This window comes from Eriocheir sinensis, chromosome 5, assembly GCF_024679095.1.
Source record: "Eriocheir sinensis breed Jianghai 21 chromosome 5, ASM2467909v1, whole genome shotgun sequence".
Classification (NCBI taxonomy): Eukaryota; Metazoa; Arthropoda; class Malacostraca; order Decapoda; family Varunidae; genus Eriocheir; species Eriocheir sinensis.
Genome location: NC_066513.1, coordinates 26,767,459 through 26,785,300, shown reverse-complemented (window position 1 = coordinate 26,785,300; position 17,842 = coordinate 26,767,459). Strand labels below are relative to the sequence as shown.

The following is a 17,842-nucleotide window of genomic DNA, read 5'->3' as shown; positions in this document are numbered from 1 at the left end:
CACATATACGGTTGAGAGGGCTGATCCTCGATGATGTATGGTTGAATGTCTGCAGTAAGGGATGATTTCTAAACGCAAGTAAATATACGTAACGAAAAATGGTTGATTAAAATGCCTTCTGTTTCCTTAGGGATGATTCTTGATGACATATGATAGTATGTCTGCATGAAGGGTTATACGTGATGATTTCTACACACAAACTAATATATATTACAGGAAAATGAATAAGGTTAGTATATAAGGTCGAAAGGGCTGGTTCTCTACGATGCATGTCTGTATTGCATCCTTTTAATTAAGTCCATCCAATTTTCCGCTCCGTTAAAAAGGCGCAACACAGGACTGAAGAAAAACATCGAAGTTGACTCGGGGTAGAAATTCAAGCAAACTCAATCTTTATCACCCTTTATTTCCCCCTCCCAGTGATATTTAAAGCCGCCAACCATGCCAACGGTGCTTTTGGTGGACGTGTCTCTGTCAATGAGTCGTGGAGAGGAGGAGGATGAGGAAAAAGAAGGCGGAGAAGAGGGACCATTACTTCGCAGGGACTTGGCGGCTCATGGGTGTAATATTATCCTCGACCACTTCATCCAGCACTGCAAGCTTGAGTTCGTGTCCCTGGTGAGTGTGTTTTATAATTATGGTTTGCCTTTGGGTGCTGTGATAGGATTTATGGGTATTTATTAAGATTAACACCCATATAACCTATTACCGTATTACTGTAAACTCATTCCATTTAAAATATATTGTTTTATCTATTTGGTGAGTGGGCTGCGTCGTGATGGCTTGTCTGTGGGTGTTGGGAAAGGGTTGTGTAGATATTTATCAATCTTAACCCCCTTATTACTTCTACGTTATTACTGCAAACTCATTCCCCTTATTGCTTATTACTGTATTTACCTCATTCATTACCTTATTACGTTATTACCCCCCTTTCTTATTACGTGTTACCTTGCCATCATTCGCCACAAGCCACTTGCCTCACAAACATCCAGTATTGCAAAACGAGAGAAAGGGTCGAGAAAGTTATCATCACGCCCTCTTCAGATCGTCTTCTCGTCAACGTACAAAGTGCTGATGCCGTTCACGAGGGACTTTGAGGCAATCAAGAACGCCCTCACCCTTGCTGACGAATGTGATCGCACCAACCTGGAGGTGGGACTTGTTGGCGCGGCTCAGCACATCCTGGAGGAGTGGGGCAACGGAACACCCTGCCAGGTACTGCTCCCTGAACCTCCGTCACCCTAGACTAGTGTGATGCCCAGAAATAGTCCTACCAAAGTTATTTATGCATTATCTTATTTTGTACTATATTAACTAGATTACCTGTACTGTCTTACCCTGAATGAAGAGTACTTAATATAGTCTAGTTAATATAATACAAGCTGAGATGATGCATATGTGTACCTGGGATTTTTTCAGGCACCGCAATCGTACGGTCTACTCTAATCTAGCTCATCCCTATGCTATCCAGATCCCTAATGCAAAAGGTTTCCAACATCTTCAATCTTTCATCCCTTTTCCTGGTACACACTGGAACAGCCTTCTTTCATCTGTATTTCCTCCTGCCTATAACTTAAAATCGACCATCTCTTTTGGCCACTCCATTTTATTTTATTTTTCATTTTAAGTATATACCATGTACATGCAGTCTCAAATTTGGCTGGAAAAAGTACATATACTAGTTTTTCGCTGGCGCTTCCTCAGGCGGATGTCATGTTTCGAATATTTAATTATTCAATCATTAAATAATCATTTGCAGCTAAAGCTCATCCTTTGCTTAGTCTGCCTTGTTGCTTTGCAGATTGTTTTGGTGACTGATGGCAATGCTGGCACCGGGCAGCACCACCTCCAGAAGACCTTGATGGCCTCACACTCCCGTGGGGCCTCACAGTTCCCTCTCCCATTCCCCTTCCCTGCCAAACTCAACATAATCTGCATAGCAAACCCTGATGAACCGTGCCTGCAGGTAAGACTTCTTTCTAAATTCATGGGAGCAAAGTTTATTTATTTTGACACGATATGTACAGATATTACCTATCATTTGGCTTGGGGTTTATTATATTTTGCTTGTTGATTGGTTGATTTACCTATTGAAAACAAAATTCATCAAGGTGGTACAGTAGTTTGAATAAATGCCAACTTCAAGCAAGGTTTTTCTCATAACTTAGTGTTTATTGCTTGGCCCTCTTCTATTGTGGATGTCTTATATGGTACAGGAAGCAAGTCAGGGGCAAAACAAAACTAGCATGAGAAAAACATCCATGTCTTTCTGTTCTTACAAAGAGAAGGCAAAGGAAGATCTCAAAAAAGGATCGACCTTGGTTCAAGGGGTGTCATACACTCTGTAGATTGTTTTAAAATCCTCTGAACATTGATTTGACTTCCCGACTAACTCCATGTTCCTTGGCAGACATCTCGACCTATCTACCAAAGGCTGATTGAGCTGAATGGCGAGGGAGACATTATGATCCCTGAAGGCAAGCTTTCCAGAAAGGTAATGTTGAAGTGTGTACTACATGTTCATGGAGAGGACAGGTGATTGACTCCGAAAATTCATATATGCTTCATTACTAATGAGACTTTTTATACAACAATGAGGTTATTCTTTGTTGATCTATACCATAAGGTGCTGGCTATCATGTGTTTAAAGAAACCCTAAAGTCACTATAGGTCTTGTATGTCCTTCCTTAGTAATGAGACTTTCTATACAACAAAGTGAGGTCATTCTTTGTTAATTTATACCATGAGGTGCTGGCAATCATGTGTTTGAAGATACCCTAAACTTAACCTAACCTAATTAACCCCAAACAGTTACTGTAGGTCTTCTGTGAAAAAATTGAAAATTCCTGTAAACTTTCCTACCCTTTGTAACCCTACACTCACCTCCACCTGGTCTCCACAGTCAGTGACGGAGATATTCGAGCAAGTCATCAAGAATAACTTCTCCTCCTACTCCGGCGTGCTTCACTGTGGCAACCTCTCAGCCCCTATCACTCTCTCTCCACCCCCACAGGTATGAGTGTTCCTTGTGCTTCCCATGCCAGGCAGCCACTGTAGGACATAGCACCAGATTCATTGAGAACATTAGCATTATCTAATCAACTCTCAGGGGTCCCATAACCTTAAGATGTAGCTGAGTGTTTTGTGTGCTTGTATAATGCCCAGATCACAGTGTCCTATTTGCCAGAACATAACTTAAGAGCAATCTTTCCAACCATCAGCCGAAGCTGCAAAAAATTCCTTCGGTTAGTATTTTTTTGCTATGCTGATGTATACGCAATTCTGACTAAAAGAATGACATCGAGGGATTTTTATGGTTTCTGCTTGGTATAACTGTGTTCTCCATTCTCTTGCCATGTGTCCTCCAGCCTTACTGCCGCCACCATGACTTTGAGGTGATACGCATTAGTGTGGACACAGCCATTCATGTCCTGGGCTTCCTCAACACTGGAGATGTGTCCTCCCCACCGGCCTTCTCCAGACACTTGGTGCTACCTCTCTCAGCAAAAGGTATTAGTGTGTATACTTACCTATTTGTAGTATACAGGGCCTGAGTGTGTGTTCATGCATGTGTTTTCTTCTTTATTGTCAGGAATACTACAGAAGATTCTTTCCTGTTGAATATCCTATTTTTTTTATCTCTTGCACCAAACTGATTCTGGCCTAAAGTGACCCCTTTGTCCTTGCTCCAGGTGACTTGGTAATGCTGCCCAAGAGTGACCCAGGGAGTGACGAGGAGGGTGGTGGTGGAGGTGGTGGTGCGGGTACCGGAGGCAGCGATGAGGGCAAGGTACCCTCATTCTGTGTCCTGCTCCATGGTGGGCTGAAGGTGGGTGCTTCATAGGTTGAAAACTTTGAGGGTTTCTTCTTTAAAACCCTGGAATCATGTTATTTTGCTTTAGGGATATTGAATGTACAGTAAAGTCCGTTGAGTAATCTGGTCACTGATAATCCAGCACGTACATTACTTTGTTTCCAGTGCCTCTTGATGCTCCTCTAAATTGTATCACTATGTCAGGGATGCAGGGTTAGGTTAGGTAGTGTTACTAAAAAAACATGCTTTCACTTTCCCCTTTAAATGTTTGTTCTAGCGATCGTCTTTGAAGTAATGAATGTACACTGATTTTGTGTGTCTTGTATTCCTGATTACAGCGTGAGAACATGGTGGCGTTGTGTCAGGTGGGGGAGAAGTGGTTCGGGATCTTATACTCCTGGGCAGACAACAAAAAGAAATCCAACTTAATGCTCTCCCTCTTTGTGCCTGGTGAGTAGAGTCAAAGCTTTGGTCCTGTTCCCACTCCTCATGCTAGTTATTACCTTTTTTGTCAGACTTGAGGGGCAGTTTAACTTTAACCCGTCCGCTGCGATTGGCACAGATTTTGCCTTCACTGGTACCTTGGTAACGCATACTCCCGTATTTCTCTGCCTCTGTGGTGGATAGTGGAGTGTTTCCTATGTGGTATTGATATGCTGGATTTCCCCTCAAAGGTGCATTACTACATTTTTCATTGAATTGTAGCAGGCACTTCTTGTTCCATTCCTATTGCTTGGTGGTCTTCTTGTAGGAAATCTGCACTCAAGGGGTTAATGTGTTTTGTTGTTCCTCTTATCAGAACACACGGTGGTTTCATAAAGGTACTGATCAGGTTTACATATGTGTTTGATGCAGGCACAGATGTCATACCATGGATGGGCCAGCTGTCAAACCTTGGGCCAGCCTCCCAGATGTCTGTTAACCCCTATGGCTCTGCAGATAACTCTTCTCCATTCCCCATCAAGGTAGGCAGGTATGGTACTTAGTATTTGTGCCATTACATTCTGCTCTGCTTCATCATTCATAGTATCATAGTTGTAATTACATTTTGAGTGTATGCATTTAAAGTGTGGCATTACCTCAGCCTATACATATGGAAACTTAAACCTGTATGAACTTGACTGTCACGGAGACTTAAATCCTCCACAGGTTCATGAGAAGAAAAGCTACGCCCTCAACTCTGTGGTGTGGGTGCGGCAGGGAGGGTTGCAGTCAGACATCCAGAAGATACTGAGACATGCCCGCAAGCTGCCAGACAAGACCCAGAGCTTCTATAAGGTATGCCAGGAGGGAGGGAAGGAGGGAGACAGGAAAGGGGAAGCTGTGACTAATGTAAATCCCAACTTAGAAAAAAACTGAGGGGAGAGGACAGATACAATTATGAGCACACTTTAAACTGACTTAAATATTCTTTGTCCAAACTGATTATCCGGTATGTATTCACTCATTCCACACACCCTTGTTGCCTGGCTCATCCATAACCTGCCCTTGTCTCATACAGGAGCTGAACCGTGTGCGCCGTGCTGCCCTCTCCTATGGGTTTGGGGAGCTTCTGGAGGGCCTGGCCAGCGTGTTGGAGCGGGAGTGTACGCTGCTGCCCTCCTCGGCCCACCCTGAGGCAGCCATACAGCTGCAGCACGCCTACGAGGCTTTGCGCAACCACGACAAGAAGGACACACGCCAGAACATTGTGCCCCTCAAGACCACCTACTCCGGGAATGACTGATATTTGCAGGTGGGTGCCAAGACATCAAGTTGTGCAGTTAAGGAATACCCCTTCTCCCTGCATCACCTTGGCTGTGGTCCCTGTTCCTCAGCAATTATACAAGATTTTCATCGACAACTACTATAAATATTTTCTCTTTCCAGGAGTCTGGCCAACCTTTAGTATGTGATAATGAAGCCTTAGCAAGTAAGTAGTAATATGGAATTACAATTCCTTAACAAGCCGAAGGATGGGATGAGTTACCAGCCATTTTCTTTAAAAATATCCATTTATTTTGTAACTTCATGAAAACATTTATTAAACAGCTTTAAAATTTTAAGAACTGCCTTTTAATGATTTTCATCATTCTATTTTAATTTAATAACTACACAACTTCTGAAGTCCCTTTTGTAAGGGAATAACCACATCTTTAATATGACCCATAAAATTAAACTGGTTTTATGTCCTAAGTCAGTATTTGGCAAGGAATGAATTAAATCGATGAGTTATATGAAATAAGTTACATGATACAAGACGTGATGATGCATGCACTACCTCTAACTTTTCTGAGAGCACAGCTTTCCTAAGCTTCCTCTGTCTTCCAGGACAGTGGCCAAAAGGTTTCGGTCACCCATCACATCTTCAGCTTCCTTTGCATTCAGGAGCAAGAGAACCTGAAAGCAACAAAACAGCATTCATTAGAGTACTCAGTGGTAGTACTAGTGCCCAGTCAAGCACAAAACAATGTTGACAGGGTTAGATAGGTACTGTTGTACGGCGAACACACATAATAATTAGCACTGTGCATCTGGAAAACAAGGCCACACAGTTTGCACTAAGGATGGTGGGTCATACTGACCGATGAAGGATCAGGCAAAGCAGTACAAACTAATTCATATCATTTAAGTGACTACAAAACTTGTCAAGTTCTGTCCAAACTTAGCTCATCATACCTTTGAGCTGCGTATTTCCTTGTTACGCCTCAACTGGAGCATTCCTCTGGACTCCAGCAACGTACAGACTGAAAGGAATTCAGTCTGATCCATTCCTGGCACTTGCTGCTTTTTGCACACACGGATGTAGACTTCATGAAACTGTAAGATAATGAACATTTCAAGACTGCCTTAAAAGAGACTGGAGTGTTATATTATGTTATATTATGAATATACTAATGAGTAAGCTAAAGCTGACATTGTTGTTGGTTATGGAAAGGTATGAAAAGAGGCTTATTTCAAGTTAAATACAACTTGATTTGGAATATTTGTGCTTCAAAAACTTTCTTAGCCGTAGTACTGGCTGTCAACATACCTTCCCCAAAGTGATGTCTTTGGAACGGGCATATTTGAAGATGAGCAAAAGACAACAAATCAAAATCTTCTGTTGCAGCGGAAAGCTCTCTGGGGCACCTGTCACGGCTGAGACCACACGGGAGCCGTAGACTTCGTTGAAAATGGAGAGAATCATTGGTATTTCCACCATGCAGGGCACAGCGTTATTCACTGGTTTATTGGACGCTTTCTTTGGACTACCTGTGGGGGAAAAGAATTTGTTAGACACAACTTCATAACACTATAATCTTTTAATGACAAAATCTTTGGAGAATGATAAAAACAAGGCTGTCATACCATTTGAAGGCTTGAGCACTGCTTGTCTGCAGGCCTGACTCTCGCAGAGCTCCACGGCGCGCCGGCAGACATCCAGTGCCTTGCGCACGTCGCCGGCAATGGCAGCCACCTTGCCGGCCAGGAGCTGAACGGCGGATGGACGGATGACTTGTGCATCACCAATGTCAGCCTGAGGGTAAAAGGCAATTTAAAGTGGCTGTATATACTTTATTTATTATGAATATATAAATAGAGAAAATTTATACTATTTCTTCCCCATATCTACAAAGCTAATGTAAAACCTGTATTCCAATGTTGTAGTGATGTCCCTCAAGAGGCTTAAAGAAATGTACCGAGAACACTACATATGAACCAATATATAAAATCCCTTGGCAACATTTTTACTTTGATTTTTTTTCACCTAAATAAGTCAACTTGATCTTAGGTAGTTATATTTACCTCTTTTATTCTGTGGTTGATGATCTGGACAATTTCTGCCTTGGAGTACGGAGGAAAATGGAGGAGCTTGGGCTTGAAGTAAGGTCGAGCCTGGAGGCGAGGGAGGATGCGGTCAGTGAGGTCGAGGGAGTTGGCGATGCCCACCAACGCCAGGGAGGAGCTGGGGAGCGCCGGCCACTCAAAGATGGTGTACAGCACCTCCTGGTTCTTGCTGTCCAGCTGGTCCACCTCATCCAACATCAGGAGGCTGCCAACAGAAATATTACATTGGTATTTTGAATGACTGGCTGTGATAAGAGAATGTTAAATCATATGGCTGAGATAACATGGAGAGATGGGGTGTCCAGTGAGGAGGTGGCAGAAAGATGTGGACTGAAGGAGCTGAGTACAGTGCTGAGAGTATGGAGATTGAGTTGCTTTGGGCATGTGAAGAGGCAATGGAGAGAGCTGTTGGGGTGGAAGAGCCCGGTCCCCCCCCCCCCCCCCCCCCCCCCCAAGGCAGGCCAAAGAAGACAGAGGCAGTGTGTTGGAGAGGATTTGGCAGCACTGGCCATTGAAGTGGGTGAAGCAAGGGACAGAAATAGTTGGAACCGTATCACCATCCATCTAACCCACCGTTGCCAGATTATCGTACTCAGAGCATAGTATTTACCGGTTTCTGATGCCTAAGCTTCCTAACTATTGCCAAGAAACATCAGGATCTAACTCTTAACGATAAGTATAAATGAGTTTCGTTATTGGAGCCCAGAAGACCGTTTTGGGGTACGAAGTCGGGAAATATAAGCGGCTGAGTACGACAATCTGGCAACGTTGAATTCTAACCTCGCCAGATTATAGCAAAATCTGATGTTTAACAGAAGATAAATGACAATGAATGATAGAATTTCTGCATGTTACATCAAAGAATCTGCATTAACCGATACCACACTGACTCTTGTTACTACTCACATGGGCTGCCTGGATGTAGCGAGTGTCTCTTCAATGGCATTCCTGTTTTCCCTCTCACTGTTGGTGGCTCTAAGGCCAAGCTCTGTCGCGATGGCCTTGTATATGGCGGGTGCTGTCTTGAGTGTCATGCAGTTCAGGAAGACTTTCTTGATTCTCTTCACCTGATGAGAGAATGACAGTCTATAGAACATGAGATGGGATATAACTTTCAGATTTATGAGATGCTGAAACATGTCAATACGAGTAGAGGCAGGTATGTAGGAATGAGAGCTTGTGGGTAATAGGAACATTTTTTTAACATTGATTCTCTTTACTTAATGAGAAAATGACAGTCTATAGAACATGAGATGGGATATTAACTTTCAGATTAGCGAGATGCTGAAACATGTCAATATGAGTAGAGGCAGGTATGTAGGAATGTGAGCTTGTAGGAAATGGAAAGAATTAAACAGTAAAAATAGTGGTTTATGGGGCTAGGTTCTGTCTCTTCGAAGATTAGCCTTATTAGCAGGGGATTCCCAACAAATAGCAGGGATTAACTGTACTTTAACCCGGTAGCTGCGGGGATCATGCTTCTTAAAGGCCCCTCTACGCGAGAAAAATGAGAAAAAATCATCACTCATGCAAAACACTTCATAATATATATATATATATATATATATATATATATATATATATATATATATATATATATATATATATATATATATATATATATATATATATATATATATATATATATATATATATATATATATATATATATATATATATATATATATATCAACGCATTTGTGATCAGTTTATGCATCATCTATTTTGGGGGGTTTATATCATAGCAAAAATTTGGCCCGTCACTGGTTCACAGTAAAGCCACAAATTTGGCCTGTCGCTGCTACCGGGTTAATATGAACAATGGAAAGAGTGAGTTAGGAAGATAAGAGGGGGAGGATGTAACCTATTATATATTTACAAAGAAGTCTTCTACTTGATCTAAATCTTAAAAGACTTACCTGAAAATTATATAACTGAATAAATAAAACAATAAAATAGATGATATACAAGTGAAAAAAAGTGCTGTTTCCTTACTCACCCCTAAGGTTTCCAGATTAGAGTTGAGGGAGGCCGTCTTGCCGGTGCCTGGAGCCCCTGAGACGTAGAGGGAGCCCGGCTTGCCCTTCGTAAGGTGCTCTGTCAGGAACTCTCGTATTTCACCGGCCAGCTTTTCCCGACACACCAGGACTGAGGGCGTGCCAGTGCTAAGGCTCTGACGCAGTGCACGGTACACACTAACTGCAGGGGAGAGGGGTTTACATCATCTTAAAGTTATCAGGTGTAGATATATGATAAGAGAATACCTTCATCATTGCCATTAGAACCATTAAATTTATGCAGTAAATAAAAAGTGGTGTAACAGGTGGGCCAAGGGGGTGGATGAATGGACTGAAAGTGTATGAGTGACAAGTTTAGTAATAATGCAGCAAGTAAAAGTGTGAAGAAAAAAAATGCCATATTCTAGTAACCCAAGCCCTAAGTGATGTAGTGAAGGGAACAATCTTTTCCTGCTGTACAACTTGACATTACATTCCCATATTTACCATCGGGTTTATGGAGGCCCATGGCAAGGTTCTTCCGACAGCTGGAAGGACTGCTCATGCTGAGTCTAGACACCAGCGAGGATGGGCTGCTGAAACGCAAGGGTGACAGGGCAGCTTTCCTTAGGTCCTTCTGAGGGCTGGCAGAATTTTCATCACTGAATTTCCTGGGTGACCTCCTGGGACTAGAGAGCAGCAAGGGCTTCCTCGGGGACTTCAACGGGCTGTTCATGTTGAGGCGCTTTACTGCTGATCTTGAAGGACTTCTACAGTCAGCACTAGACCTTGTAGCCAGGCGTTCTGGAGTGCGAGGCGCAGCAGAGGGTGGCTGGCTAGGGGGCGACATCGGAGGGTTATCTGCCTTTGGTATCAGAGGTTTGGAGCTGACTACTGACTTGCAGGGTGACCATAACCGAACTGGACTGAGTGGAATGTTCTGCCTTGACTGTGTTGATTCTGGAGACTTCATTTGTTTTACACTGGGACTAACCAAACCAGGTATTTTGTCCAAAACCACAACTAGTCTGCTGCGAGGCGCAGCAGAGGGTGGCTGGCTAGGGGGCGACATCGGAGGGTTATCTGCCTTTGGTATCAGAGGTTTGGAGCTGACTACTGACTTGCAGGGTGACCATAACCGAACTGGACTGAGTGGAATGTTCTGCCTTGACTGTGTTGATTCTGGAGACTTCATTTGTTTTACACTGGGACTAACCAAACCAGGTATTTTGTCCAAAACCACAACTAGTCTTTTACTTGGGCTGAGACATTCTTCTACATCTGTAACAAGAAATAAATCAACCTGGTTAGTATTGTTTTGCATGTGCAATCAGCTATTACAAGTTCTGTAGAATATATATATAGATATATATATATATATATATATATATATATATATATATATATATATATATATATATATATATATATATATATATATATATATATATATATATATATATATATATATATATATATATATATATATATATATATATATATATATATATATATATACACCTAGTGACATGATAAGGGGCATGTATATAACTCAAAAAATTGAAATAAATTGGTAGTTCAAATACGAGTGATGCTAAACTAATATTAAACCAACAATCATGCTCTCGGACACATGCATCTACCCCAAGAATGGTATTATGAGTAAACCCACTCCATACCTGGTGACAGAATCTTTCTTTTGCTTGGTGTGAGGAGGCCCTGCTCTCCCTCCAAACCTCTGGAGTTCCTGCTGGGTGTGGCAGAGTTGTTGGAGGAACCTGGACATCTATGGCTTGGGGAAGAAATTTCTGGTGAAGACTGTCTCTTGGGGAACAACTTTTTTGGGGTGCTGAATTTTTCATCTTTGTCTGATCTTTCATTTGGCTTTGCTGTAAGTTTCCTTGGAATGGGACTTGCCTCTCTGGAACTGGCAGGAGATTCATTTTGTCTGGTAGATCTTTGCTTATTCCCTCTGGTGCCTGTTCTCCTGGGTGTTGGTGACCTACAAGGGGACTCAGACTCTGGTGATGATTCCCTTACGTAACTTAACTTCTTGGGACCACGTAGCCGTCTATTTGGTGTAGATGCTTGCCGCCTTTCAGGGGAGATACTGTCCTCGCGATATCGGACAGGCTGTTCTTTCCTCCTGGACGATCTTCGTGTGCTGGAAACTGTGTCTGTCAGCCTTGGGGTTCTTGGTTGTCTGAGTGGCTTTCTTGGATTCGAGTCACTATGAGCATCAACTGTTGTGTTTGCTGGAGAGCCGGGAGTGTCTACCTTTGTCATCTCATCATCTTCAGCATTGATCTTTGTAACTTTAGCTGGCCTCCCACGTTTGCGAATTGGGAAGGACAGCGACTCTTGCATGATTGGCATCTGGAAGTAAAAGCAAGAGTTGACTCAAGGAAAATCAGCCACATTTATAATTTCATTTTCAACAATTGGTAGAGGCTCCAGTGAGTCATCCCCAAAGATACAACACTGAACCTAACCTAATATTAACCCCATTTTCAAGGGAGGAATACCACTACCCTCCATGACCCAACACTCCTGGATATGAGTTTGATAGAGAAGCACAGTAGAAAGCAAATCACACAAATTTATCATAGGCAATTATACATAACTAACCCAACCAATGCTAACATCACCTCCCGATTCCTGATGGGGGGAACATTGGCCCCCCTTGACACCACATTGAGTCATTTCCACAGTTAGTTATTGTATAGATATTGTTTCAAACTCCACAGTGCCATGGGTGTAAAACCAGATGAAAACCGTTTGAGGTGGTCACTGTTTAAATGCACAGTTGAACTCTTAAGAGGATTTAAATACCTCGATCATGGCCCTCTCGCTCCCTGATGCCTGGTCCTTGTTATATCCTGCCCAAAATTGAGTGTTTGTGGTTGTAGATAATAAAGAAAATGGCTTATTGTTAGTATAGATAATGCGAAATGGTTGCTATAATTAGTGTGAAGAAAATGGGTTTTTAGTAAAGAAAATGGCTGTTGATGACTTCCTTGAGGTATTCCGTTTCCATACACCCAGTCAAACCCTTAGAGCCTTTAAATACCTCAATCATGGCCATCATCTCCTCTCTGGCCTTTAAAAATAGCTTATGAGGGGTAGAAGCTTCTATCAAGGTGAGGCCAAGCTTATATTAACCCCACAAAGTCAGTCTTCTCCTAACCCAACTTCAAGAATACGGGCATTATTGAGATGCTGGAGGCTTAATTACTATGTTCTTACCTTTAGCGGTGGCGGGGCAGCAGAATAAAGGCCGGGGAAGGTTTAAAAGGGAGGAGTCCTGCACGGCGCCACAACGAAGCCAGTCAGCTGGGGACGAAACTGGCGGCCCAGTGGCGGGAAACTAAGCAGTGTTGCCAGACCTGCGGCGTCCCCCCCCTTCTTCTTCTTCTTCTTCTTCTTCTTTTGACCTATTCCTCTTTAACACACACACACACACACACACACACACACACACACACACTCTCTCTCTCTCTCTCTCTCTCTCTCTCTCTCTCTCTCTCTCTCTCATACACACACACACACTTGAAGAAAGAGACCTGCTGATAGCGTTGCACAGGAATACAAGTGAAATGGACGTGTTGGATAGAAATAATTATTTAATCGAGATGGGAGGAAGGAGGTAACTTTTTTAAGAGGACACAGCAAGAAATTGAAAAAGCGGACTTGTTTGAAAGACATAAAGAAGTATAGGTATCCACAGTCCATACAGGAGTGTGGATACATGGAATGGACTAAACAAAGACATTGTTGAAGCGGGCAGTGTCCATAAAATGAAGGAAAAGTTGGACAAATAAAGATTGGGAGACAGGACTTCTGAACTCCGGTAGCAGCCGTCTGGGGGGTTGCCCGGCATGCACCGCCTTCCTCCATTGGGGTATAACCCCAACGAAACACCACACACACACACAAAAAAGCTCAGTGATAAAGCTTGAGCTGCCAGGTTTCATTCACTGTCTGGCAGGCGGAGGTTCGAGTCTCGCCAGACCGGGATATTTCCACTGACAAAATTATGAGCGGTTACTGCCCCCTCTTGGGCAAGGGTGATGTGGGGGGGGGGGGGGGGTTGATGTGTGAAGGTCCCGGTGTGGTCGACTATAATAAGATTTGCTCTCGTCGGGAGGGTACTTGCTGGCGATGACGAGCCCATCTCATGATCAGGCAGTGGATGAATTACACACGCACACAAACATGAGTGAAAGTAACTATGGAGAGAGAAAAAAAAGCGAAAGTATAAAAAGTCCACGGCAAAATATTTACACATTTCCTTAGACGGAATTAAAAACAAACTGTCACATTTATCCTCAAGTTCCATGAAGAAGGAAAGAAAGTGGATGAACATAGATATCAAGGCAACGTCATGCATCGCGTGATATGTCAACAACCTTGATTAACTTTTCAGTAACGAGGAGATTATTATGAGAGCGTTCCTGTCAGAGCCTTACGGTATGATTATCACGACAGGTGTTACATTGCCACAGGCCACGTGATAGAGGTCAAATCACTTAACATGTCCTACATCGATCATATCATACCTGACTTTTTATTTAATCTCTCAACGTTAGTAAGGAAATAGCTAGTCCGATGTACCGTTAGTGTATTTCAGTATTACAGCGTGCGTTTACTTTCCTATGTGAAACTTGCTTAAATTCTTTTGCTATAGAGAATAGGGTCGTATTTTAAAACATTTCGTCGCATGAGCGCACATATTTGCCAAGGCTTTCATAGGAGTTTAGGACATTTCCGAGAGCAGTTTTATGACCACAAGAAAACGCGTAGCTGGGTGAGTTGTATAGCTTGCTGGATGTCTCCTTACCACAGAGTTTCGCCGTCGTATTGAGCAGTGTATGGAAAATGTGCTCTCTGCTCTTTGAGACGTAGACAAATAGCTTTCGTTCCTTGTAAATCGGGGACACAAGTTCCAAGCTTCTCTGTGTGCACCCACGCCTCGTGTTCATATTCACAGTCCTACGCAATCATGGCATGCAATAAATTTCATGTATTGCTTATACGACAACGCGTCATCATATACGTACTGCTCTGGATACTTTATATATTACAAAAGCATAAAGCTCACCCCATGCATTTCTTCGTCAAGCCGACCAAGAAAAGCTAAATATTCCATGGCCTCATGCATATTCATAAAGGACAATATATAATACAAAACTCGTATACAGAAAGCTTTAAATGGCGGTTAGAAAGCATTCTGGAATGGAAAACCAGATTAAAAATAGCAAATTCTGAGGAGATGGCATGGCCGACTGACCTCACGCATGCCGGCTTAAAAGTCCTTGTGCATCCGTGTATAGCTATTTCTCCAAGGCTTGAAGGTCTACTCGAGAACTTTTGAGTGCCGTGAAACTAAATAAATCAAAGCAAAGATCCATGGACGCGACGAGACAGAGCATAGCAACAGGGTCACGAGTCTCGGCAAAGCTAGTTAATAATTCAAAAAACTAACCTGCCCCAAATTCAAGGCACTCTCTAAACTCTTTAATTACCAACGTCTGATGAACTAACTTGTCACACGATACGTCAGAGTGAAAGACCCTGAAGTTTCCGTGAGCTTTGAACGGAAGGGAAGTATTTGGTAGGGCGTTTTGAAGCCAATTGGAATAAAAAAGGCATAACAAACGAAAATATGGCTAAAAAGATCAAAAGACTCCTCACAACAGTAACTTGGGTCAATAAAGCTTCAGTAAATCATCGTCACAAAGGAGAGGAAAAGTAAATGGAAGCTATACCTACATTCACCTGCCCTTTTCATTCGCTTCGGACATGCTCACAGTGGCAAGTATAAAGGATAGATCTCTCAGGCTTGGTTGTTTCTAAATAATCAATCACTGGCGTGTCTTGTGTCTTCAATTCAACGTGAAGCAAAAAGGATAAACCACCTGGCTCTTACTCTGAACTCCAGCAGAGGTAAAGGTTATGCATGTGGACGTATATGTTATCAAAGGTCATGCAGCTTCTGCCAATAATAAGCAACAGTATCGGCCACCTTAACATTGCCTCTCCCCTCCCTCCTCTCTTCTAAGTAACTTTCACCCTCGCGCTCTCACCTTTTCCTCTCTTTCTCACACCTCACCGCTTTACGGAAAAATGCGAATTTTTGCCCAAACCAATAGTTATCCCACCTACCGAAAGCTTTTAAGTATTTCGATCCAGTATAACATGCCTCAAAGGATTCCACGATAAGCTTAGCGTGAAGTACTGAATCAACCAGAAACGTATACACTCACGCGTGCAGAGAGGGCATCAAGATCTTAGAGAATTTCACGGACCATGGTAGCGAGGTGCGGAACAACGGCGGAATGGCTTGGTGCACTGTGTTATGGATTCACTCAGCACGGGCATTTGGCATTGTCGATATCTGTGCCGAAGGACAAATATTCACGTGTGCTCCGTGTTTTACTTTCTGGCTGTGAGGCGTGGGAAAGGATTTTTTTTTTTACAACAAAGGAGGCAGCTCAAGGGCACAAAAAAGAAAGCAATAATAAAAGAGCCCGCTACTCGCTGCTCCCCCCAAAATTGACGCCTTTAGCATAAGAAAAATATTCAGAGTGTTCAAACCAGCGAATACTCCGCCAGATCGAATCGAGGCCTTTTACGTAGTCCATGAACGCACTTTGGCTCCGACAATACAGGTATGTGGCACGCTACCCAGAAGCTCGACCCTGCTCACTGGGTAAGAAAAATCTGGAAGAGACAATCCGAAGTGAAGGAGACCACTGGGACGCCCACAAAGCTCGGGAATTGATCAAGTCGATGGATGGGTTACTTAAGATGGAAAGGGGGCTTGCATGGAGACTTGCTCGGGGGGAGGGGGGGGTCCAGCGGGATGGCGTACATGTAAGCTTGAAGAGGCAAAGGTCCATATTATCAGACGTTTTCGGCTCCCACATCGACTATTTCTATAGGCCACAAAGGAGATTAATCGGGTTCTCATAAGTGTTTTCACGTTCATGGTGTAGAAGCCTCGACAAACTATCAATATAGACTCATAAAGCTACCCATGGAAATACCCACAACCTCTACGAAGGTTTTACTAGGAGATGTGAGGGATCATAAATATTGCTAATTAAGAACAACACTGATAAAGGAAGCCATCACTTAACCCTGGTTTAAATCTATTCTCAAGCTTGTCAGTTAATAATAGACAGTTGAACCAGCAAGTAAAGTGGGCGTAAGAGAAAAAGAATGCTGACGTAAAGATCAATACCAAAATAATTTATACACATTTATTATTTAGAAAAGTAATATACGTGAAGATGAGAGATTGCTGGAAGACAGAGACACGGAATGACACAGTGAGATGAATATTTTAAACACACGCTAAGTTGTCCATATTTTGGCGAGGTAGGAAATCATGGCTGTCAAGATAAGGAGTTAAGTCGGTAAGAACATGCAAATCTCACGGCTGTCTTGCGTTTTTTTTTTTCCCCTTACATTCACGGTCACAAGCACTTCAGCGGCAGATTTATCATGCATGTTTTTTTACTATTTTTTTTTATTTAGTTAGTTTTACGTTGCATAAAGCACTGTCGACATGTTTCTTTCAAGTGTGTGTGTGTGTGTGTGTGTGTGTGTGTGTGTGTGTGTGTGTGTGTGTGTGTGTGTGTGTGTGTGTGACTATCTTCTCTTTGTCCGTCTTCGGGTTAAGTATAAATGAATGGAGGAAACAAACAAAAGAAACTCGACAACAGAAAGAAAACACTTTATTAAAACACTCATCTGGAGGATTATAAATTGCTTTTAGTCTTCAAATTTTCACGAGAGGAATCTTTACGTTCTCAAAAAACAATGTGAAAGTTAACTATGCGCTAGACATCAGACACTACCAAATCTATATTATACAAACAACAACAACAAAAAAAAAAACGAAAAAAAAAAAATCGCTGTCATTCTTCACTTCTTCATAACGTCCTTGAATATTTACGAACCCGGTTATTAACTTGCATTTGTGTCACTGTTTGTCTGTCCGTCTGTCTGTCTGTCTGTTATTTTCTGCACTTGGGCATTTAATTATCTCAGTGTGTGTGTGTGTGTGTGTGTGTGTGTGTGTGTGTGTGTGTGTGTGTGTGTGTGTGTGTGTGTGTGTGTTGGGTCACGTTGACAGCCTTGTGGTTTGAAATTCCGAGACAGTTGAAGAAAAGGAATGCACAAGAGAGAGAAGGAAGTGAATTATGAAGAAATA

At 42.5% G+C, this 17,842-nt stretch overlaps 2 protein-coding genes across 3 annotated transcripts; one reads left to right on the top strand and one right to left on the bottom strand.

Annotated features, from left to right (window-relative positions):
* The first annotated feature begins 311 nt into the window (after positions 1-311).
* LOC126985900 (integrator complex subunit 14-like) lies at positions 312-6,466 on the top strand. Of its 2 annotated transcripts, XR_007739125.1 has the most exons (13): positions 312-618; positions 1,045-1,215; positions 1,802-1,966; positions 2,411-2,494; positions 2,903-3,013; positions 3,369-3,510; positions 3,693-3,829; positions 4,153-4,264; positions 4,670-4,779; positions 4,964-5,092; positions 5,316-5,549; positions 5,684-5,726; positions 6,125-6,466. XR_007739125.1 is itself a non-coding variant. In XM_050841438.1 (12 exons), the coding sequence occupies exons 1-11, from the start codon at positions 442-444 to the stop codon at positions 5,538-5,540; spliced, it is 1,563 nt and encodes a 520-aa protein (XP_050697395.1). In that variant the 5' UTR covers positions 312-441; the 3' UTR covers positions 5,541-5,549; positions 5,684-5,832. The 2 variants fall into 2 exon arrangements, 1 of the variants encoding a protein (XP_050697395.1); XM_050841438.1 differs by lacking the exon at positions 6,125-6,466 and having other exon boundaries at positions 5,684-5,832.
* Positions 6,045-13,015, bottom strand: LOC126985895 (cell division control protein 6 homolog). Its single transcript, XM_050841418.1, has 10 exons — positions 12,868-13,015; positions 11,301-11,997; positions 10,129-10,902; positions 9,624-9,823; positions 8,531-8,691; positions 7,583-7,829; positions 7,145-7,313; positions 6,828-7,048; positions 6,473-6,613; positions 6,045-6,193 (listed from the first exon to the last, which is right to left on the bottom strand). Exons 2-10 carry the CDS (start codon positions 11,995-11,997, stop codon positions 6,077-6,079), a joined length of 2,727 nt encoding a protein of 908 aa, XP_050697375.1. The 5' UTR covers positions 12,868-13,015; the 3' UTR covers positions 6,045-6,076.
* Between the last annotated feature and the right edge of the window lie 4,827 nt (positions 13,016-17,842).